Source organism: Aethalodelphis obliquidens, unplaced genomic scaffold (genome assembly GCF_003676395.1).
Source record: "Aethalodelphis obliquidens isolate GAN/ISIS:26980383/991018 unplaced genomic scaffold, ASM367639v1 scaffold3, whole genome shotgun sequence".
NCBI lineage: Eukaryota > Metazoa > Chordata > Mammalia > Artiodactyla > Delphinidae > Aethalodelphis > Aethalodelphis obliquidens.
In genome coordinates this window covers 5,042,241-5,065,454 of record NW_020837947.1, presented here as the reverse complement: position 1 = coordinate 5,065,454, position 23,214 = coordinate 5,042,241, and the positions used below count along the sequence as shown (strand labels likewise).

The 23,214-nt window shown below is 36.5% G+C and overlaps 1 protein-coding gene across 8 annotated transcripts in view; it reads left to right on the top strand.

Moving 5' to 3' along the window:
• QKI (QKI, KH domain containing RNA binding) overlaps nt 1-23,214 on the top strand; it is a 143,895-nt gene that overhangs the window by 21,452 nt on the left and 99,229 nt on the right. For all 8 annotated transcript variants that reach the window (XR_003427736.1, XR_003427734.1, XM_027081589.1 and 5 more), the window contains exon 2: nt 15,291-15,433. Coding sequence is in view for 6 of the 8 variants with exons in the window: in XM_027081589.1 (XP_026937390.1) it covers nt 15,291-15,433 (143 nt within the window). In the remaining 2 variants the exon portion in view is untranslated. The remainder of the gene's footprint in view (nt 1-15,290; nt 15,434-23,214) is intronic.

Genomic DNA, 23,214 nt, shown 5'->3' with positions numbered 1-23,214 from the left:
AGATTGTTTATGTCGGAGTCCGAAACACCTGATGCACCTAAGATTCTGAGTTCTGAAAGGGTTTTAGAATTACGTGTTTGAAAAGTCACATCACTGAATTAGCTCAAAATTACAGGATTGTCAGTGGAGTGAAGTAAGGGGAGTGTTCACAGTAATATTGCAGTTTCAAGGTGACAGTGTAAGATGTGATCCTTTTGTTTTGTTTGTTTTTGTTTAGATAACTATTTTAAGGTATTAAGTTGTAGTTACGTAAAGATATATTACAAGCCAGAATGTCTTCTCAACTTTCCTTCCCCCAAATGACCCACTTGAGGTTAAAATAATCTTAAAACTCCTGAAAAGTGGTTAAACCAAAACAGGTCAGATCCTGGAGCAAACACTTTAAAGAAGGTGTTGTGGGAAAGGTGCCAGAGAACATTTGCTCCAAGTATTTAAGAGTCATTTTTAATAAGCTGAGTGTACTGAGGGGTTTCTATTTGAGTAGTTTGTAAGGTTTTCTGGATTATATGTTTGAATATTTGAGGAAGAGCTTAGTAAAAATGAGTTGGAAAAATTAAGCTGTATCTTTATTACTTTCTGCCTCCTTTTGTCATTTATAGTGAATTTGTAAGGAGTCAGTTGCAAACAGTATTTGGTAGGTGCCTTTTCTGAGTATCTTTTATGTCTATAGATTCTGCAAAAAGACAGATTATAGATTTTATGTAAGAGATATTCATCCGATCAGCAAATATTATCTTTCAGACCCACCTGTCAGTATACATAATTTTACAGAGTATATAATTTTACATCACAGTCATCGTTAGTGATGATGATATGGACATAACTAATGTATCAGGCGCACACTCGCTCTCTCCATTATCTTGTTTAATCTTTCTATCAATCCCGTGAGCTGGAAATAACTCCATTTTATAGATGAAGAAATGGAGGCTGACTGAGACACTATAATGGGTTTTTTTCCCCAAAGACTGCACTTTCAACAGTTTATTCTTTATCACAGATTATTATTTACAGTTTTTCAGTCACCTGTAAATTTCTTAAAAAGTAAAATTGTACCTAACTTGTGAACTGATAGTTTATGTTAGTTCTGGACAAAGACCTGGAGAGGCAAAGTTTTTCTTTAAAGTTGTCTTCCGTTATATTATGCACAGTACATTAAATTAGCTACTGTAACCACCACTCTAAGGAAGGTGGTGGTGTGTTGACTGTGTAAATAGCTTGCTTGACTTGGAAGGGTCATTCTTTTCATAAGAGAAAAGATAGCACAGCATGTTCAGAATGTAGGAAGTATATTAAGTTTAATTCAAAACTTGTTCCATTTAATATTGACCTTCTGAAAGTGGGTTCACTTTTTCTTAAGTCTTGATACTCTGATGTTTTTCTGAAGGTTCCTGCTAATGCCCCCAGCCACCTATGAATTGGCCTGGCGTTGAACACTTTTATGGCCTTTTCCACTTAGCTGCTTTAAAAAAAGTATACTGAGGGGTTCTAATGTACATCTTATCCTTTTCTTGCCTATGAAATTATCTGACTAAAGCTGGCAGATCTTGCTATACTTAGTCTTCCTAGGGGTTTGGTTTCAAACTACTATTAGGGAGGGCCTCTAATGACTGGATTTCACTCATTTTTCAGTGTGATAAGGTTAGTACAGTGTTGTTTGAAATAAGGTTGTTTTTTAGATTTTGGTGTTTAAATCAGTAATTTTCTACTTGTCTTTATCAAGGCAGGCTTTGGTGAAGACAGAACTTTGTTCTTAGAAATTCTGTTTGTTACGAACTTTCCACTGGGAAAAATACATAACCGTTTTCAAGGAACAAATACCTAGTTTGAATGGTAACCTGAATGTCTTCAAACCTTAGCATGGCTGCTCTAAAATATTTGAGAAGTTTTTGAGTAAATGAAGAAATACCTTGAGCAAGAAAAACAGAACCACTTGCCTGGATAATCATAGACATTACTAAAAATAGACGGGATTAGAAGTCAGAAAACTAAGGTCTGGAAAAAAATCCTTGAGTGGGATAGAAGAATATATTTTAAGCTTTTTTTCCCCATGTATCGGATCTATCAACATAATTATGTATCATAAGAGTGATAAATATATGTCTATGTTTTTCCATTTTTATTCTCGTTTTCTTCATCATAATTAAAGTGAGGGTTTATGTATCTAGAATCCAATTTTTCCCTAGCTTGGTCTTTTCCCACTATAGAACCAAATGAAACCATAGAGCTCTGGCTTACTCTTTAAAAATTGCTTTGTCTAGGGCTTCCCTGGTGGCGCAGTGGTTAAGAGTCCGCCTGCCGGTGCAGGGGACACGGGTTCGTGCCCCTGTCCGGGAAGATCCCACATGCCGCGCGGCTGGGCCCGTGAGCCATGGCCGCTGAGCCTGCGCGTCCGGAGCCTGTGCTCCGCAACGGGAGAGGCCACAACAGTGAGAGGCTCGCGTACTGCAAAAAATAAAATTGCTTTGTTTAGTGTTCAGGCCCAGGTATTTATATCCCAGGACGCTCAGTCTCATCTGTCAATCACTTCTAGCACTCTGATCTATTTACATAGAAACCACTTCTTACTGCTAGAAGAATTATGATGGCAAGAACCATGTAGCTTACCAGTGTGTCCCTAGCACAGTGCCTGATACTGTAGAAAGATGGGTTGTTTTCAGTCAATAGTAAGAGCTTTTTGAGCATCTGTTATGTGCCAGACACTACAGATATTTGTTAAGTGAAGTAATTTTTTCTGTATAACTCAGAAGCTTATTAGGTCTTGAGTTATCTTAGATGTGCTTGTAAATGAGAGTAGTCATAGACCGGCAGTCCCCAACCTTTTTTGGCACCAGGGACCGGTTTCATGGAAGACAGTTTTTCCACGGATGGGGCAGTGGTTCAGGTGGTAATGTGAGTGATGGGGAGCGACGGGGAGTGACAGATGAAGCTTCGCTCGCTTCCTTGCCTGCCGCTCACCTCCTGGTGTGCAGCTCAGTTCCTAACAGGCTGCGGATTGGCACCGGGGGTTGGGGACCCCTGTCATACACCTTAAACGATTTGTTGAAGGATATGCAGCTAGTCCCTGGCAGAGCTTAAATGAGAATCTCTTCTTTGACTTTCATTCTACTTTTAATTTGGGTTGTACCATTCTTTCTTTCCTTCATTATTATTGTATATATATTATATATACAATAATATGTTTCCCTCTACGTTTCCCTCCTTTTTTCTTTATCCATATCTCCGATTTTTACCCTCTTCCCCATCTTTATTTCCTTTTCTTTCTGACTCTTAACTGTCTGCCATCACTGCTTTTCCCATCATCAGGACCACTTGTTCTCGTAGCAACCAAATTTAATTTTGGGAGTCGGAACAATAAAGTATGGAGTCAGACCTAGATTGGGATTCTGACTTTTTCACTTTCAAGTTATGTGATCTTTGGTGAAAGTACTTAATCCCCAAATTCCAGTCTTCTAACTATAAAGTGGCGATGAGAGTAGTACTTATCTGTAAGGAAATCCATCTAAGCAGACTGTAATAATGAAGTGCTGTCCTCCAAGGCGGACTTTGAAGGGAGACTCATACCTTGGAAAGAAGTTTGACCTCGTTCGTCTAATCTGAGTTTAAGAGATACTTCTCCTCCTCACTGATTGTGTGGTACCCTCCCCACCATCAGTCAACTCTGTTTCATTCCCAGGACTTGCCATTTTGTGAGATCAGGAGGAAAAAGTTTGGGGTGGGGGCAGTTAAGGAGTGATTTTGAATGTGTCAGTGTTACATGTTTAAAAGGCAGTTGGATACAGGTGTTTGGAGTTCAAGGAGAGGGTTCATCTGGAATGTCCTTAACCAGGGTTCTTTTTGGATGGTATTGGTAAAATTTTTATGATAGCGCTTTAGTTTCCATTACAATGAGTTAAAGTTTTATGACCTCAAAAAGACTGCTGTATTCTGCATTTTAAAAGCTCACATTAAAAATGCTTTCCAAGAATATTAAGTGATAATAGAATTGAGTCAGTAAAAATATAGTACGTGTAGTTCTGCCAGTAGCATATGTAACATTAGATTTTCTGAATCCAGTTCTTTGTAAAGTAAAACGGCTTTGGTTTAATTAAAGAGAATCGTATTGTTTACCATATTAAAATAATGTTTTCAATACCCATTATGTTGACATCTGAGGGTACTGTATATGCTGTTCTTGTTACAGAGATGGAAGTTTTATTCTTTCCTAATTTCAGTTTTGATACTTGCTATAAAAGGACCTTTTTGAACGTGTGTGTAGTAGATTTTTTTTTATTATGCCTTAAAAAACTCTCCTTAACTTTTTCATAGTGTGAAAGATTTCTCTTGTATATGGGCTGCTGTAACACCTGTGAATGTCATTTGACGTTCATTTGCTTTAGTTCGTGGAATTAAGGTAATGTGCAGATGAACATGCTGCATGATTACAGATTTTAGGCTTTTCCTACATTGAGCTTAGATGGAGTTTGGAATACAATTAAAAAGGATAATTAAAAATCAAAGAAATTAATTGTTACCTAGGAAAAGCAATTCACCTCTCCCCCTTACACAGACATAATTCCTTCAGAATTTGGGGGTGTTCTGTTTCATTTTCACTTTGGTTTACCAAGTTCCTTTTAAACCCCCCGGGGATTTGAAGTTTGAAGAGGATAAAATACATAGGGACAGACCCCTTCTCACCTCCCCAAATACAACTGTGTAGAGCCTGGTCACACAAGGATTTGGTGCCTTACAAGAGTGTCATTTAAACTGAGTCCTGGTGCCCAGCAGTTTAAGACATTTTGGAATGTGTAATTCTGACAAGAGTAGGGCGGTCTGTGCTTATCATTTGGTCATTGAGTTTATATTAGCCCTTTTTTTGTGGGGTATTGAAACAGAGTGGGCACAGACTGGGATTCTCTGAAGCAACAGGAGGGTGCACTCCTAATTGATAAAATTTTAGAGCTGCAAGAAATTATGCATGTGATCTGGTCTAACCTCATTTCACAGAGGAGGAAACAGACCCATAGGGTTAAGTTCAGAGCCGCACAGCTAAATCTTGTAGAGAATCAAGTAAAATCCAGGTTGTATAAACTCAAGGCTGGTGCTTTTTTCCCTACTGCATGTAGTTCTTAGAAAGATTCCCTTTCTACACAGAAAGGTCATTGTTTATGGATTGTAGTGTTTTTCCTTGTTCTTAAGGAAGATATAAAAGTGCATGTTTTTTAAGCAGTACCTGTTAAAGAAAATTAAAGAGATTGTTGAAAATTTTTTTATTATTTTAAATTAAAGATTATTTTGAATGATTTTGACATCCTCAGTTTAATTGCTAAGCAGGCATTTTCTTTTTATTTTTTTTAAACACTAGAAAAGTAAGACATTTGCATGGCTTTCATTCTCTCCCACAACTATCCCCCTACTCCATTAGAATAAGTAACTCTGAAGGCTAAAGCAAACACTTCTGGTTTTTGTTTTTTTAAATGAATTTAGACTTATAGAGAAATTGAAAAAGTAGTGCCGAGGTTAATGTTAACAACTCATCTGATTAGGAAATTAACATTGATTCAGTATTATTTACTCACTTGCCTATATCTATTCAGATTTCACTAGTGTTTCTACAAACATAGTTTTCCTGGTTCAGGATCCAATCCAAAATCCCACATTGCGTTTAGTGGTGATGTCTCTTTAGTTTCCTCCAGTCTGTGGCAGTGTCGCATTCTTTCATCATACTTTTCTTGACACTTTTGAAGATAACTGGTAGTTGTTGCATAGTGTAGAACATTCTTCAGTTTGGGTTTGTCTGATGTTTTCTCAGTATTAGATTGAGGTTAGGCATTTTGGCAAGAAAACCACAGAAGTGCTGTTGGACCCTTCTCAGTGCATCATACCAGAGTACATGTCTTATTATTCTTAATATTAACTATCACGTGGTTAAGGTGGTATCTACCAGCTTTTCTACTGTACAGTATTTTTTTCCTTTGTAATTAATAAATATCTTATGGGAAGATACTCTGAAACTGTACAGATATTCTGTTTCTCTTCATACTTTCGAATGGTTCTTAGCTTGCAGTAATTATTACTCTGGTGGTTTTCTAATGATGATTTTATTTATCCATTTTTCCTTCTATATTTATTTATTGGAATTCTACAAGGAAAGTCTGTCTTTTCTCTCATATGTATTTATTCAATTATATCATTATAGTCTCATGGATTATAATCCATTACTGTCATCGTATTGTAAGTAAAAGCTTCTTAAAAATGTATTTTTGAAAAGTTAATACATTGAGATGATTAAAAATTCAAAGGCCTGTTAGGAGCCTATATGGTGAAAAATCTCTTCCACTCCTATAACCTGGTTACCCATTTTTATTCTTCCAGAGATATTAAAAGGGTTGGGAAAAGAGTCGTTAGTAAAAGTTGCTAGATTCTCAAGTGTTACTTTTTAGCTGGATTCTGGTGATATCTACCGTTTTACCGTTACATATTCTTCAGATATACATTGACAGATATGTCTTAACCAGATTTCTTAACCTTCAGATTTAAATTTTAATACAGCAGGTATTATATAGAGATAAGGACTGGTTTCCCCTGAGTATTCTAAAAAATTAAATGACCAGAAGGCAACATTTTATTAAATAATACTTGATACATAATATGTAAAGCTAACCAGGTTTAAAAGTAACCTCCAAACAAAATCCAATTTAAATGAGAAAGGATGCCTATTTCAATTAAATAATTAATTTTTATTCACCTAAAAAAAATGCTTTCCTCCACTCTGTTCTGTTTTTTCTAATAGCCTATTTTGCCATCTTTAGGAACCAAGGCCTAGATTTCTTCCCCCAAACTGCTTTCTGTTAGCATGGAGTGAAAGAGGAGGGCTGCAAAGACTTTTTTGGTAGTCACTAGTAACAGTACTGGACTGTACTTGTTACAGCATGGCTAGCAATAAACCAAAAGTTGGATTGTTCCACTTTTTTTTAAATTTAATTTTTATTGGAGTATAGTTGCTTTACAATGTTGTGTTAGTTTCTGCTGTACAGCAAAATGAATTAGTTACATATATACATATATCCCCTCTTCTTTTGATTTCCTTCCCATTTAGGTCACCACAGTGTGTTAAGTAGAGTTCTCTGTGCTATACAGCATGTTCTCATTAGTTATCTATTTTATACATAGTATCAATAGTGTATATGTGTCAATCCTAATCCCCAATCCCCCCCACCCCCTGTTGGTATCCGTACATTTGTTCTCTGCCTCTGTGTCTCTGTTTCTGCTTTGCAAATGAGATCATCTATACCATTTTTCTAGATTCCACGTGTATGTGTTAACATACGATACTTGTTTTTCTCTTTCTGACTCTTCACTCTGTATGACACTCTCTAGGTCCATCCACATATCTACAAATGACCCAGTTTCGTTCCTCTCTATGGCTGAGTAATATTCCATTGTATATATGTACCACATCTTCTTTATCCATTCCTCTGTTGATGGACATTTAGGTTGCTTCCATGTCCTGGCTATTGTAAATACTGCTGCGGTGAACATTGGGGTGCATGTGTCTTTTTGAATTATGGTTTTCTCTGGGTATATGCCCAGTAGTGGGGTTGCTGGGTCATATTGTTCCACTTTCTTATTTTCCATCTCTAATTACCATCTCTTAAAGTGAGTTTCAAGGACTTCTTATTCCAGAATTCCTTTATGAAACCCTAAATGAAAGCTGGTTGCACTAGCTATGACCTTGGACAAATTCTTTACTCTCTGAACATTTCCTTCCTTCCTGCCTTCCTTCTTTTTGTAAAATGGGTATTATATACTACCTCACATTCTGTGAGGATCACATGAAAATTCATATACAGTATTTTTAGCATGGTGGAGGTCCTCATTTAAAAAAAATAGATAGGTCTTTGTAGTTTGTTTTTAGACCTGAGAGTGAGTGATTTAGCCTTCATTATAGTTTTATATGGAGAATCCAATATTATATTCTGCATTTTGACTTAGAATTCTTTCTACCATCCTAATGAGGATAACTTAATTAATTTTCTAAGTGTTATTATTGTAAAAAAAAAATTATTTCGTAATGTGAAAGCTAAACTGTCCTTGTAAATCCATCTCCCAGAGATGATTACTCTTAATAGTTGTTACATCCTTTTTTTTTGACTTCTCTGTGTCTATCTAAAAATTCACATAGTATAAGTTAGATCACATAATAGACATTCTTTTCTGTAACCTTTGAAAGAGCCTTTCCACGGAAGTGCAGCTACTATTAAATACCTTTCATGTTACAAAACTGCTGCTGAGAACAGTCTTGGAACTAGGATGGACTATATCATATTTTTTATGTGAAATTTACCAACAACTTTGAAAAAATGTTAATTTTGGCAGTTTAAAGGAGGGCTGTTGAATTTAATTTTGTAGTTTTTCTTTTTGTGCTTATAGTCGTAAAATACAAAACGCAGTTTAACTGGAAAAAAAAAGAAAGATCCCGTGTAGAGAATTGGCAGTAGCTTGATTTTTTTTTTTTTTTTTCTTGCGAGTTTCAGTGTAGTTGCCTCAAAATTAAATCAGATTTCTTTGGTCAAGTAAGCAAAATACATTCCATTAAATAGTGTATATTCTCTAGTAACCTGCTTTTTAATTCATTGTTTTCTGTACCTTGTGGATGTGGCTTTTAAAAATGAGCACAATGAAGTTATATTATTCTGTGGGTTTTGCTCAGCTCAAAATATCTTTAAAACTTTCCCTGTATTTAGTAAACCCTGAGTTAGAGGTTCTTTTTTCAGAAGAGATCTTTGTTGCCCCTAAGTACATAAGGGCACATAACAGCCACCTCTTTGTATAGTAGCAGTTGTCCTTTGGTTATAAGTAGACTTAATAGTATTGCTATAAGATGTAATGAATTTCATGTAAATAGAGACTGGTGATTTGTTAATTAAGACCTAAAACAACTAAAATCTTACTTTGCTTTTTGTGTTAGTATACCAGGTTAGCGTTCAGTAAGAGATGGCCTGCAGATAGTGAGGAAATAATAGATCCCATTGAAATTCATTTAGAATGATGAAAGCTGTCATTTTAACTTTGTTTATAAAATGTATACTGTGTACATCAAAGCATATGTACATATTTATAAAGAGTTGGCTCTTTACTGAACAAATTAATGGAAAATGTTAAATTAAAAAAACGAGGCATTTATGGTCAAATGACACTGTAACCTTTTCACTTCTTCCTGTATTTTAGCTCCAGCTGTATTACAATGATAAGGTAATTTTTTTGATGAATTTAAATGTAAGGCTCGAAGAAAAGCCAGATAGATGCCCAAATAAAATGTATATGTCTATCATATCCGCATAGCTGGTTGAGCAGTTGGAATTAGCTACCACAACACTGAGTGTAAGGTGTGGTTTGCATGAAATTTTCTTCAGTGTTTTGAAAAGCCATCTTTTAATTTGCATTGTTACAAATTCTGAAAATAATTCTTTCATGCATTTTTTTTAATATTACTTGTGTATCATTAGGTTTTTTTTGTTTACTACTGAGCTGGTAAATATTTTTTATATTTTATTTCCTAATTTTTATTTTCTTGGTTTTAATTTGTTGAAAAATTCTAAACCGGAAAGTAAAGTAGGGCTATATTTTATTCTTTATCTAGCCTTCCAACTTTGCAGCATTAAATTTATACACAGCCATTTATCTATCTTCTGAAATGACTACTTAATTTTGTAAGTTAGATTTCTCAGCCTGTATTTTTCTGTTCTCCAGTATTTCCTCATGTTGTCCTAATTCTGACATTGTACTCTTCCACAGAGTGGTTGGTCTATTAGTTAATCTAATAGTTCAGATTTTAAACGAATGTGCAAAATTTTAAGGTGGCAGAGGATGGGATGCACATACAATATAGTTCAGATATAGTAAAAGTGGTGGTAATGAAAAAGCTAAAAACCAAAGTGAGTTAAAGCTTATGAAACATAAGAATGAATTTAAAACAAACTTTTAGTTACATCCATAGTTAGGTGAATTAAGGGAAAAGACTTAAGGCTGTTGATGTAATATTAATAGGTTTCATAAAACAGAACTGTGCAATGATTGTTTTCCCTCTTAGGAGCAGAATTTACTGACTGATAATTGAGCTTTAGTTTGGAAAAGGAAAAAAATCAAGATAATTAAAGCAGAGAAGTGTGAGGAGACAAAGTAGCATAACCAAAGCAAATTTTCAGACCTAGACAAAAATGGTTTTCAGGGTATTGAAATTTGAAAAAAATGTGATCACTGAATATCAATTCAAGAAAACGTGGAAAATGAGAGGAGCCTGAATGCTGGAAAGGTTAATACTCTCAGAAGCTGAAAAGCTTACATTCTCAACTTGATGGCACAACTTGTAGATTCCAGAAGTGATTATTTCCTGTTTAACTCTGGTGGATCCAGAGGAAGGTTCCAGTTCTAGTGTAGCTTGAGATGTCATCAAATAGTTGATACGGTATGCTTGAATTTTATTATCCAGGTTAGAGAAACGTGTGTGCTATGAAATTGCAGTTAGTTGGATCCTTGACTCACAGAATAGTCATCCCTAAAGAATGTCAACTGATAGATTCACATCAGTCTGAAGGTATTAGTCTAGTAGAAAACAACCATGAAAAGAATTTTAATTTTCCACTGGAAGTATGGAATGGTGGAAGGTTGCCCTACTACCTCTACCATGTCAGCAGTGCACTGTGCTCATCAGAGAAGTAAGGGGATATTCTTAAACGTGCAGTGGAAGTGGAGTGTTTGGGACCGGAGGTAGGCAGCCTCAGTCTGCATACTCATAGGTGGTCAGGGAAGGATGTGTGTGCTACAGGGTTTTCCATTTTAAGAGAGACATAGACAAATGGATTATGTCTAAGTGAGTGGGAGGGTATAAAACTATGTCATATAGTTTAGAGAAGAGGACACTTAGATTACAGAACTTTTCAAGTATTTGTAGGACTGTCACATGAAGGAGGCATTTAACCTCTTTGATGAGCTTTGCAGTGTTGAGAGGGGGTGAGTGGGAGAAATTTCAGGGAAGGTAAAATTCAGTAAAATTTGTAACGTTTGAGAACAGTTCAGAGATGTCTAAAACAAATTGTGTTGATATTGGGGATATTTTGGGGTTATTGTAATAGGAATTTGTCACTATGTGATTAAGCAAATGGTTCTGAACTTGTAGTTCTCTGAACCACTGCTGTAGTTTGATGAAGGTAGTGTGGAGATGGGGACATTAGAGCATTATCATGTAATGTTTGATGCAACAAAAGAATATGTAAAACATACTAGTTTTGAAGCGCTCCTATGTTTCATAAACACACACCTGTGAGCCCCCACTCATGAAGGAATTGAGAGCATTGCGCGTGCCCATGCCTGTGACAGGTTTCTGTAATATTTTGGCTAGGATAACGTTAACAAAAGCTCTGATTGCCAGGCCTTAAAGAATAAAAAGCTTTGGAGACAAAACTTTCAAAAAACATTGGAGTTATGGGGAAAACAATAAATGAGTCTTTGCCTCCTAAGGTTGGAAACCAGTGGATTCAGTGAAGTCATTCAGTAAGCAACCTTCAATCATATGAGGTTCAGGCACAGGGAGGGTAAATAGGAGACTTGTCTGAAATCACACAGTTACTGTTAGAACTGTAATCAGAACTTGTCCTGACTTTAGTGTCGTAAGTAACGTGCCAGGAAGTGCTAACAATTTGTTGGCTAGAAAGATGCTGTTGATAAAGGTAGTACTCAGCTGGTTAGAGTTTACAGTGAAAATTGTAAATTCCTTGAGAACTCAAACTGTCTTAGTCACCTTTTCATTCCCATCAGTACTGTCTTGTATGTAATTTGTTTTCTGTTATTAAATTGAGTGATATCTTAGAGACTGAAAGAAACACGGTAGAAGGATTTTTAAATTTTAAGTGGAATATATAATTACATTGTAATTTTACTTCACATACTCCTGTCATTAGAAAACAGGTCAGAGTTCCTGTCCTCTTGACTTTAATACCCTATCTGTGGCAGAGTTGATGATGCCTGCTTTCACATCTCTAATCCATACCTCTTACTGTTCTTCTGCCTTAGAGTAGCTAAGCTCATTCCTCTCTTCATTCACCCATCCATCTGTCCAATTTACTGAGTATTAGTTGAGGACCCACTGTATTCCAGGCACTATTGTAAGAGCTGGGGATACAGCAGGTAACAGAATTTCATGGAACTCTAAGCTACTAAGTAATCACAAAAATGTTTAGAGAAATACCACTCAAGTGGTAAATGTATCTTTTCTTCCATTATATCATCTAATGGGTTATATGAAGTTGTTGGGTTTTGTATATTATTATTATTATTATTTTTTTGCGGTACACGGGCCTCTCACTGTTGTGGCCTCTCCTGCTGCGGAGCACAGGCTCCAGACGTGCAGGCCCAGCGGCCATGGCTCACGGGCCCAGTCACTCCACGGCATGTGGGATCCTCCTGGACTGGGACACGAACCCGTGTCCCCTGCATCGGCAGGCGGACTCCCAACCACTGCGCCACCAGGGAAGCCCTGTATATTATTTTTAAATCTAGTCATCTGACCTGAATTTTCTTATTTATAAGAAATAAGAAACCTTATTTCTTGGTTTTTCTAAGTTTGATAACTTTGTTTACCTGAAAATCATTTTTTCCTCTTCAACCTACTGTATTACTATGTTTAAAGATTTTTTTAAAATATTGAATTATTCTTGCATTCATGCTGTAAATTCCACTTTGTCTTGGTGCATTATTCTTTTAATGTGCTGATGGTGGAGCTTGTTCACTTAGGATATTTGCATCTCTATCTACAAGCAAATTTTATCTGTGGTTTTCTTTTATGCTATTGTCAGGTTTTTATATGAGTGTTATTAACTTCATAATAAGAATTGGGCAGTTTTTGAGGAGGAAATTTTAATGTAATAAACTAATGTTGAAAGTGCCTTTACATAGAGACCTTGACTAAAGGATATATGTGCAATTTTAATTAGATTAAATTTTTCTAATGCCCTCTGGTTAACTACTTGCTGTAATTACTTAATTATGTAAACAATCATTTATATTTAAATTGTAGGTCATTGGAAATTTGATTTGAGAATTGCTGTCATATGCTAATTTAAGATAAACACTAATTTGATACTGGACATCTTTGAGAAAGATTTTATTATGAGAGTAGAAGTATAAAAAAGAACTTAAAGAATCAACTCTTGTCCTTATAATGTAGTTAAATACAAGGTACCTTCTTTTGATTTTTTAAAAAAAAAGAGTTCACTTGCTATACAGAGATAAACATTTGGTAAACTTTGACAAGCAAATTGTTAGTTAGGAGATAAGATTCGTTATAACATGAGTATTGCCATCACTGAAGCAGAAAATGTAGTGCAGTATTTTCATTGACAGTCTTTATAACTGGGTGAGAACACCTTTGATCATGCCTTTTTACTGCAGTGGATTTTATTTAACTGAAAGTGATTTAGATAACTAGTTAAGAAAATTAAAGTGTGAAATTTGATAGTTCCTTAACAGCGATAAATTGAAATTCTGTGTTTGGAAGGCATACAAATACAACTTAAGTGGTAAATGTATCTTTTCTTCCATATGAAATTACTGGTTTTTGTGTATTTATATATTCTTTAACCTAGTCATCTTACCTGAATTTTATTTATAATTAAATCTTTTGGAATTTTATTATTTGTTTATTTTAAAAATTAATTAATTCATTCATTTTTGGGCTGCATTGGGTCTTTGTTGCTGCATGCAGGCTTTTCTGTAGTTGCGGCCAGCGGGGACTACTCTTCGTTGTGGTTCACAGACTTCTTGTTGCAGTGGCTTCTCTTGTTGCAGAGCACGGGCTCTAGGCGCACGGGCTTCAGTAGTTGTGGCACGCGGGCTCAGTACTTGTGGCTCGTGGACTCTAGAGCACAGGCTCAGTAGTTGTGGCACATGGGCTTAGTTGCTCCACGGCATGTGGGATCTTCCTGGACCAGGGATCAAATCCGTGTCCCCTGCATTGGCAGGCGGATTCTTAGCCACTACGCCACCAGGGAAACCTGGAATTTTGTTTTTAAATACTAATGGACACAAGCTTTTTCCCCAAGGAGGACGTAATCCATAACATGGAGAGACGGTTACAGATGCATTCAGCTAAATTAATAATGACAACCCTTATTAGACAGTGTATTCCTTTGGGCAAGGGCCTATCCTCTAGCACATCGTGGAAGCTTAATAAAGAACTCTTGAAGAATTAATTGATATCTTTGTATAGGACTTGATCAATTAAGATAGATTTCTCATAATTTTTTTTTTTAGAAGTGATATTCATACCTGGGAACTGTCAAAATTGTTTTAAAAGGTCATTGACTTTAGGTATCTCTGCTTTCATTAACTCATAGTTTGATCTCCATACCATCTTTTCCTCAAAACTTCTGGATCACCAATGGCTTAGTGGTCACATCCTAGGTACCCTCTTTTGCTCTTTACCTTACGGTACTTTTGTGATATTTGACACTGTTGATCACCCTGTCCTTGAATCTGTCGTTTTTAGCTTCTTTGATGCTTCTCTTCCCTGGTTCTCCTGTCTACCTCCATTTCTTCTTATTTTGAATTTTCTTTTCCTCATCCCTTAAATGGTGCTTTTCCTATAGGGTCATTCAGTTCTTCCTTCTCCGTATACCCCCTCTAAGACATCTCTTCTATTCCTATAGCTTTAACCTATACATTTGGGTATCAGACTCAGACTTCTGCTGAACTTAAATTTTGTGTATCTCTTGGACATCTCTGTTTGGATATTCCAAAGATACCTAAAATATCTAAGGAAGTGGTCTGGTTTAAATCTCATTCAGATAGGTTAGTTCTGAAGTATAAAGGAAGCCTTGGTATTAGTTTTGTCTTATAGGCATTCTTAGGATAGTTATTTGGCTGAAGCTATCATTTGGAATGACTGGGTTTTTTTAGGTATGGAGAAATTAGGTAAAATAACTGGTCTGTAACATAGTGAATAAAAGCTTGGGCTCTGAAGTTATTTTGGGGACTTCCCTGGCGGTCTAGTGGTTAAGACTCGGTGCTTCCAATGAAGTTATTTTTAATAAAATATATTATTTGGTATAAATTTGATTTCTGGTAGAAATTAATTAAGACTGTAGTTCTGTTAAATGTAGACTTAATCCAGAGAATGACAGACTAGGTCAACAGCTCTTCTTTGAGTTTTAACACTTTATCAATGAAATCCTCCCCTACCCTCTTATTTTTTTTTTTTCCTGGGCTAGTAAGAATATTTTTTTGTCTAACACATTTAAAATTTTTACTTTTAACAGAAATTAGCAGAGTACGGAAAGACATGTACAATGACACATTAAATGGCAGTACAGAGAAAAGGAGTGCAGAATTGCCTGATGCTGTGGGACCTATTGTTCAGTTACAAGAGAAACTTTATGTGCCTGTAAAAGAATACCCAGATGTAAGTATATTTTGTTTATATTCAATGTTTTTTTCCTGCTTCACATACTTTGGGAAGAGATATATCTGATGGTAAATACTTAAGCATTGTCAGCTGCTTTTAAAAAAAATTTCATGTGAGGGACTAGAGGCATGAATACTTGGTGTGGATAATTTAATAAAAATTTTTTTTAAAAAATATGTTTTTATTTGAATGCTGCTGTGTCACTTTGGAAGTCTAGAACCAAGTAAAGACTTGGTTCTAGATTTCAAACTGAGGCAGGAATTATGGAAAGAGCTTTGGCCTGAATGTCAGAGAGCATCAGGTACAACTTTGTGCTTGTCTTTGATCTGACCTCAGCGAAGCTGTGTCATCCTTTCAGTAAAATGAGAGGCTAGACTTTATGACAGCTAAGGTTCCTTGCAGTGCTAAAATTTTTATCATAACCACTATTTATAATATTTTTTTCATCTTAGTTCCTTGTTCAGCTATTCTCCGCGTATCTTGTTGCAGATAGCCTCCTTATACTATACAATTAATTTATAAAAGGCTCCAACTCTTTGCCTTTTGTTACAAAGCCCTACATGATATGGTCTTTTTTATTTCTGACCTCATCTTAAATGATTTTCCCTCTTCCTCTACATACTGCAGTTAAATTGGCTGTTAAGAATAAGTTAAGTCTGTTCCCAGCCCAGGTACCTTTATGTTTGCTGTGCATTGATCTTAACCGGCTGGCTTCTTCTTGTCATTAAGTTTTTAGCTTAAGTGTCACTTCAGAGAGGACTCCTGACCATTTTATCTAAAAGCAATCTGGTTACTCATTATTTCACTTAAGTCTCTTTATTTCTCTGCAACAGCACTTATTATTTGGTATTTTTCTTTTTTATTTTCTTATCTCTCCACAGCACAATATAAGGTACTTAAAACAAGAACCTGTTTTTGTTATTTACTGCTATATTCCCAGTGCACATAATATTGGCACATAATAGGTATCCAGTACCTACTGAATGTATAAAGGCAAATTGATGGCTTTTTGCTGTGTTTCAGAGGACTTTTCTGAAAGGAAATACAAGAAGGGGTTGGTATTGTAAGGTCAAAAATGTGATGTGTACTCTAAGTTGCATTGATTGTATGGATAGTATTATAGTTTGGAGATGGGAAGTAAATGGGGAAGTAAATGGGGAAAAAGATGGGAGTTAATGGGGAAAAAGTGTTGCTATTTCACAAGATGCGTTTCTAATATAGTTTTCTTACAAGCTAATACATTTACTCTTTTTTTTAGTAAGTATTTTTGATTGCAAATATGTAAACAGTTCTGGATAACATAGGCAGAGAAAGAGTTTGTTGGAAGATAATTGGGTGTGGTACAGAGTGTTAAAGGAATAGCTGGAGAGCAAAGCTTCATATAAGACAGGAACTAGGGCAGTTCTGAGAGTCTCAGCAGTGGGAGTTTAGACCTTCCCTGTTGAGAGCCTTGCTCTTAACATAATTTGGCATCAGTGCCTCTCAGATTTTATCTTCAAACTTCAGATTCTTAGGAGAGAGAATGTATTTTGGACCAGTGTGCCACGAGTAAGGCCTGGGGTTAACTGACATAACCTAGACGTGACCACCCTGGACCTATTCTGGGTATTGGATGATTCCTTGGTGTGGTAAATTGTGATTTGGGCAGCTGTCCCGATTGGAGTCTACTACTTTTTGGTGTTTCATATCTCCTAAAAGATACCAGCCTTCTCATCTGCTTGTTTGAACTCTAAAGGATAAGGATTCAGCACAAGCCATTAACATAGAATAGGTAAGAGCATGAGACTGTGTTAGAGAATATAACCTTAATCTGCCTGGTCCCCATTCTTTAAAAAAAAAATGCTATTCAGGGAATGATGTTTATATTGCATTACTTAAAAGACACATGTTCTGTATAATCCTCTAAGTCAGAAGAGATGTCTTTTATATTGTGGGTCCAGGGGGAGGCACCTTTTTACTCTATTCCTGTCCTTTTTCCACCAGTTGAGATTCACTGTCATGGTCAACTACAGTTGTTGACACGTGTGTTGGAGCGAAACAGTGTCTACTTCAGTGGTTGTCAAAATGTGGTCCCAGGACTATAGTATCCACACCTCCTAGGAACTTGTAAAATGTTCAAGCCCCACCTCAGACTAGATGAGTCAGCAGCTCTGGGGCTAAAGCCCAGCAGTCTGCCTTCCAAGCCCTGTAGATGATATTGATGCATGCTAAAGTTTGAGAAGCACTGCTGTCGTTTGTTTACGTTGTCATCATAAGCTGGGCTAACAGGTAATCACGTAGGGTCCTTTTACCAGGCATTGTTTCAGAAGGCAGGTGGGGGTGGTGAACTGAATGTCTCTGCTCTTATGGAGCAGGCATTGCAATAGCAGAGACAGACAATAAACAAATGAATATTTTCTTTAGGATCAGTCAGTGCTGTGGGAAAAAAGGTGGAGTAAACAGATAAACAGTAGCTATGTGTTTATAGTCAAGGAATCTCTTATAAGATGAAGGGAATGCAGAGACATGAATGGAGTGATGGGGAGGAAGAACATTCCAGGCAGAGTGGTCAGCAGTGCAGTGATTCTGAGGCATGAGCATGCTTGGGAAGTGTAGTAAGATGCGAGGTTAGAAAGTTAGCAGAGGGGCCCTATCCTCAAGGGGCTGTGGGTCCCGGTAGGGATTTCTGATATTGTTGAGTGAAATGGAAAGCCAGGGAGTGCTGTGGGCTCAGTTGGGTTTTAATAGATTCATTCTGGCTTCTGTGTGGAGAAAGGCTGTGGGTGATGGTGACAGCAGGGAGACCAGCTAGGGGGCAGAGGAGAAACTTGAATAAGCGGACTTAGAAATGCTTGGATCCTTCATAATTGATGACTTGGAGCCAACAGAATTTGCTGGTAGTTTGGATAATGGGGTGTGAGGGAAAATTAGGAATAGCTCAGAGGTTTCGATTGATTGGAGTAACAGAATCACCAGTTCTTGAGCTATGAAAGACTGAGGGAAGAGCAGGTTTGGGGGTGGGGCTTAGGTTCTGATTTAGAGGTGTTGAGCTTGAAGTCAGACATCCAGATGTGGGCATGTCAGATAGGCAGGTGGGTATATGAGTTGTGGATGATTCTTGGCACCCAAAAGTGTCTATTTTATCAAAGCTTTTTAAATGAGAAATTTAGTTATTCATCGGAGAGAAACAGGTATAAAGCCATTTTGGTCCTCCAGATCATTTTTTTAATACCTTGATTTTAAATTTCTGTTAAAAGAATTTGGCAAAATTGGGATCCGCATATAGTTTTTCTTTGAGGTTATCGATACATACCAAATGAATAGTAACTGTTTTGTAGTCTGTACTAGGAACTGTATCTCATCTTTAAAAAAAAAATTAAATAATGTTAAACAAAATAAAACAAGGGCGTGTGTTGTGTGTCTGATTTTGGCAGTATGGAAAAGATTTTATTTCAGAATTATGAATTAGATATTGGCCACGATGAAACAAATATGCATTTTTATTACTCTCATTTTTCTCAGTATGTCTTAGAGATCATTACGCATGCTTCTCTCTCACCTCCCCCTTTTGTATGTAGGCTCGATTTTGTGAGTGAATTCATCCTATTTGACTCAAAAATGCTTTATTAAAGCAGTGTAGCACAGTGGGCAAAAGTAGGGACTCAGACTCCTGGCTGGCTCTGCTGCTTGTATTGTGACTTTGGGCAAGTCTGATCCTTAGTTTCCTCATCTCTGTAATGGAGATAGTCTCTCACAGGCTTATGAGGGGTTATAAGTGAGTTAATACATGTAAAGCACTTGGAAAATGCCATTATGCTGTGTAAGTAATGTAAGCTCCATGACGGTGGGGATTCTTCCCTTTTTTGTATTCTCACTGCCTAGGATAACGTCTAGTAAACAGTAGATGTATAATAAATATTTGTTGTGTGTATCTGTATGAAAGCCTCACTCTTTCAAATATTGCTGAAATTTAAAAAAAATATGTTGCCTTTTGAGTTTGCACGTAGCAACTTATTTATAAAAGTAAGTGTTAATTTGGAGGTATTGTTTTGGAGTTGGCTGTGTATAGCTCTGGGACTGATAAGAAAAGAAAGTCTTAGATCACGTGTTTGAGAAATTAGATAGTGCCGTATAGTGTCCTTCGCAATGTTTTTGAATCAGTGGCTTAATGGTATGGGAATGAGAAGGTAATATGAGTAGCTTGTTGAAGATGTATTAAAAATATTACACATTTATTAATATTTATACTTATTAATAAACCAGACTTTTATTGCATCTCTACTGTGTACTAAGCACGTCCTGGAGGTGGGGATATTAATTTAGTGGAGAAAACTCTTTGACATAGTTGAGGTAATAGTGGGTTTTTGAGCCATTCAGGCCTAGGTTTTGAATCCTGGCTTAGTGCCTTCCTGGCTGTATTTGTCAACAGTCGCCACAGCAGTGCTCCATGTAAGCTATCCTAAAACTCAGTGGCATAAAATAACAAGCATTGATTTCTGTGCTCTTTATTTAGTCTACACTGTATGTTGGCTGCAGTTCTGCTGATTGGGCTTAGCCGAGGTTGGTCTAGGCCGGCTCTGGGTGGGTTTAGATTACCTTTATGTTCCTGCTGGGCTCAGCCCAAAGGGGCAGCAGCTACTTGGAGCAAGCTCTTTTCATGGCAGGTCACTGGAGTGTCAGAGCCAAGCCAAGCCAAATTGCTTAAACACGTGTAAGACCTCTACCCTTCTTCCATCAGCTAACATTCCATTAGCTCAGTGGTTGTCAACTGGATGATTTTGCCCATCTGGGGCATTTGGCAATTTCTAGAGCTATTTTTGGTTGTCAAAACTTGGCGGGAGTACTAGTGGCCTCTAGTGGGTAGATGCCAGGGCTGCTTCTAAACATCCTACAATGCATAGGACAGCCCCGGCAACCAGGAATTATCCTGCTCCAAATGTCAGTAGTGCTGAGGTTGATAAACTGCATTATCAAGTCACTCCGTCCACATGAGAAGGGGACTAGAATAAATATTAGCAAAAAATAATTGAGACTATCACATTGGCTTTGAGCACATGTAAACTTTAGAATCTGTTTCCTTGCCTATAAGATCATAAGGTCTACGTCATAGAATTATTTAGAGGAATGAAGATAACAAATATATGGTATCTGGATAGAGCACTCAGTACGGTTCTTATGATCATGACTAAGGAAAAAATTCCTATCCTTGAAGGAGCCCACAGTGTTATATGAAAGGGAAAAGCCATTGCATTATCATATAACACTATTTAAGTTTATCATACATTCATAAAATGACCGACATGGATGAAGACTAAAGTTAATGCATAGGCCATCGAAGTGTTGATTTGGCCAGTTATCAAGGACTTGTTTGAATCCATGAAGATCTTATAAACAGTATATGAATGGAGTTAACTCTGATTGATATAAGTAAAATATGTTATATTTTAATGAGTCAATAATAATTCTGTCATTAAATTTGCCTAGTTATTGTTTTTGGGTTCTGAGAAGTTGTTTTATAGGATCTGCCAGAGTGGTAGAATAAGTTTCAAGTATTGGCAGGGTCTAGCTGTTAGGGATATTAGTTAGCCTGTATATACATGAACAGATTAGATTGCGAAGCTGTTAACTTGAGATATGTTAGGACTAAATTGTAGTGAGACTTTACCCAGAAATGTTATATGAAGATAACTTTGATTTTCTGATGTTTTTAAAATGGGTTTTAATTTTGAATGATTATAGCGTTAAAAGGTTTGTCTTGGGTCTAGGCTATTCGTGGTGACACATATTGTCAAAGGGTTGTACGATGGGTAAATGCCCTTTCAAATATTTTTTCCAGCTTGTAGGATTTCAACACGGCAACTATAAATAATAACGTAGATTTATAATGTTTTTCACAGTACACACTAGCTCATGATAATAGTCTATGTCAGTGGTGGAGCATGAGTTTTAAGTCACCTTTCAATTTATTTCTCTTGGGCTTGCAGATAAAATTTGGCTAGTCATAGCTTCAGAGTTAGTATGGAGTTATTCGTAAGTTTCACTTTCTCAAGATTGTCGTCTGCAGATTGCCTATTGAGCGGGCATTTGTTTTGGAGGAGTTATGAAAAGAGAAAAGGGGTCAATGCAGTTGGTTATCTTCACTTAAGCCTTTGTTCCTTTGACTCTTGTGGCTTTCTTATTGTGTTGAAAGACTGGATATAAACTACTTTCGTCTTTGATCTTCTGAGAAACAAATGGACGTTAAGTCAGAATTTAATGATCTACTAAGTCTCTCTTCTCAATACCAAGGTTAAGCCTTGATTTTTGGCAGGATATGATCTTAATTATAAGTGAAAATATTTTAAAACATCTGCACATCTCTCTTCTTTGGTAATTTATACAGGAAACTCTTAAGATAGACTGTTGATTTGAAGAAGGTTAGATACATATTTTTATTGAATGGAGTTGTGAAATGTTTCGGATTACATATTAACCTATTGGAGTTTTTAATTTAGCAGTACAATTTGATAATATAGAGCATGTCTAAGTTTCTAAGTTTTAGGTAGAGAAACTGTTATTGTTGACTTGTAACTTTAAACAGATCAATTTAGTGAAGGTCAATTTCATGACATTTGGTTTTGAAGTTTCATTTTTATTTCATTCTGCAAGGATATATTGAGGGCCTACTGTGTACCAAATATTTAATAGGCTCTTTGTGGTCTGAGATATACTAAATTTCTTAGAATGTTAATAGAAATTATTCCAAAAAGGATTTCAAGACAGTCTGAAAACGAATTTTGTTTAGTTCAGGTTTTTTCAAAATTTAATGGTTTTTAAAATAAGCCTTCTCAGAGTCTTAAAATGTGAATGCCTTCTTTTGTAAGTAATATATTTTGATATTAAAAAGGACTAGTGTCTAGAAGAACAAGTTAAAAGATGGAGTTTGTTTTTAGGGAAGAATTATTGCTTGTAAGCAAATGTTTTCCAGGCTCAGCTGAGATAGAAAGTTTTGTCTGTGATTTATCTTATCCAAAAAGAGTTTGTTAGGATCTGCTCTGTTAAAATTATTGTTACAAAGGACTTACGGAATTAGATGGAAACCTAATTACAGGCATCCACCTCCATATCTCTAAGATTCTCACTGAAATAATCAAAGGAATAAAATACAAAGATTGGAGAGAAACCTGCCTCTCAGGGCTATTGGGTGTTTCTGTTAGATATTAAAGGAAAGCTCAAGGTGCTGATCTGCTCTTGGCCCATTTTGGGAAAGCAGTGTCTCCTGGAAGTGAGTGAAGCAGTCAGTAACAGAATCTTCCTAACCCTAACCCTCTCCCCTCCAAAGTTGGCAAATGAAAATGGAGTGTGGAGTAGTCCAAGGTTATACCACTTGAGCTTGGCCACCCGTTTTTGTGCCTGCTTATCATAGGTGACCTAAATTTATTTTGTGAGTAAATGAACTCATCATATGAGCAGAAAACTACTGTAGTTTTTGATAGAACCTGCCTTAACTTTACCCCATGGACATTGAAATAGAACTTTTCAATGACTAGCCTTGGAACTAAATTTAACTATTTCATTGGGAAAGCATATTATATGTCTTAATAAACCCAGCCCTTTAGAACAAAATAGTTCATAATAAATTAGGGACTTCCTGAAATCTAATTTTTGACTTCACTAGAACACTGCTTTTCCTAAGTTCAAAAATAGTATCAGGGGCTTCCCTGGTGGCGCAGTGGTTGAGAGTCCGCCTGCCGATGCAGGGGACACGGGTTCGTGCCCTGGTCCGGGAAGATCCCACATGCTGTGGAGCGGCTGGGCCC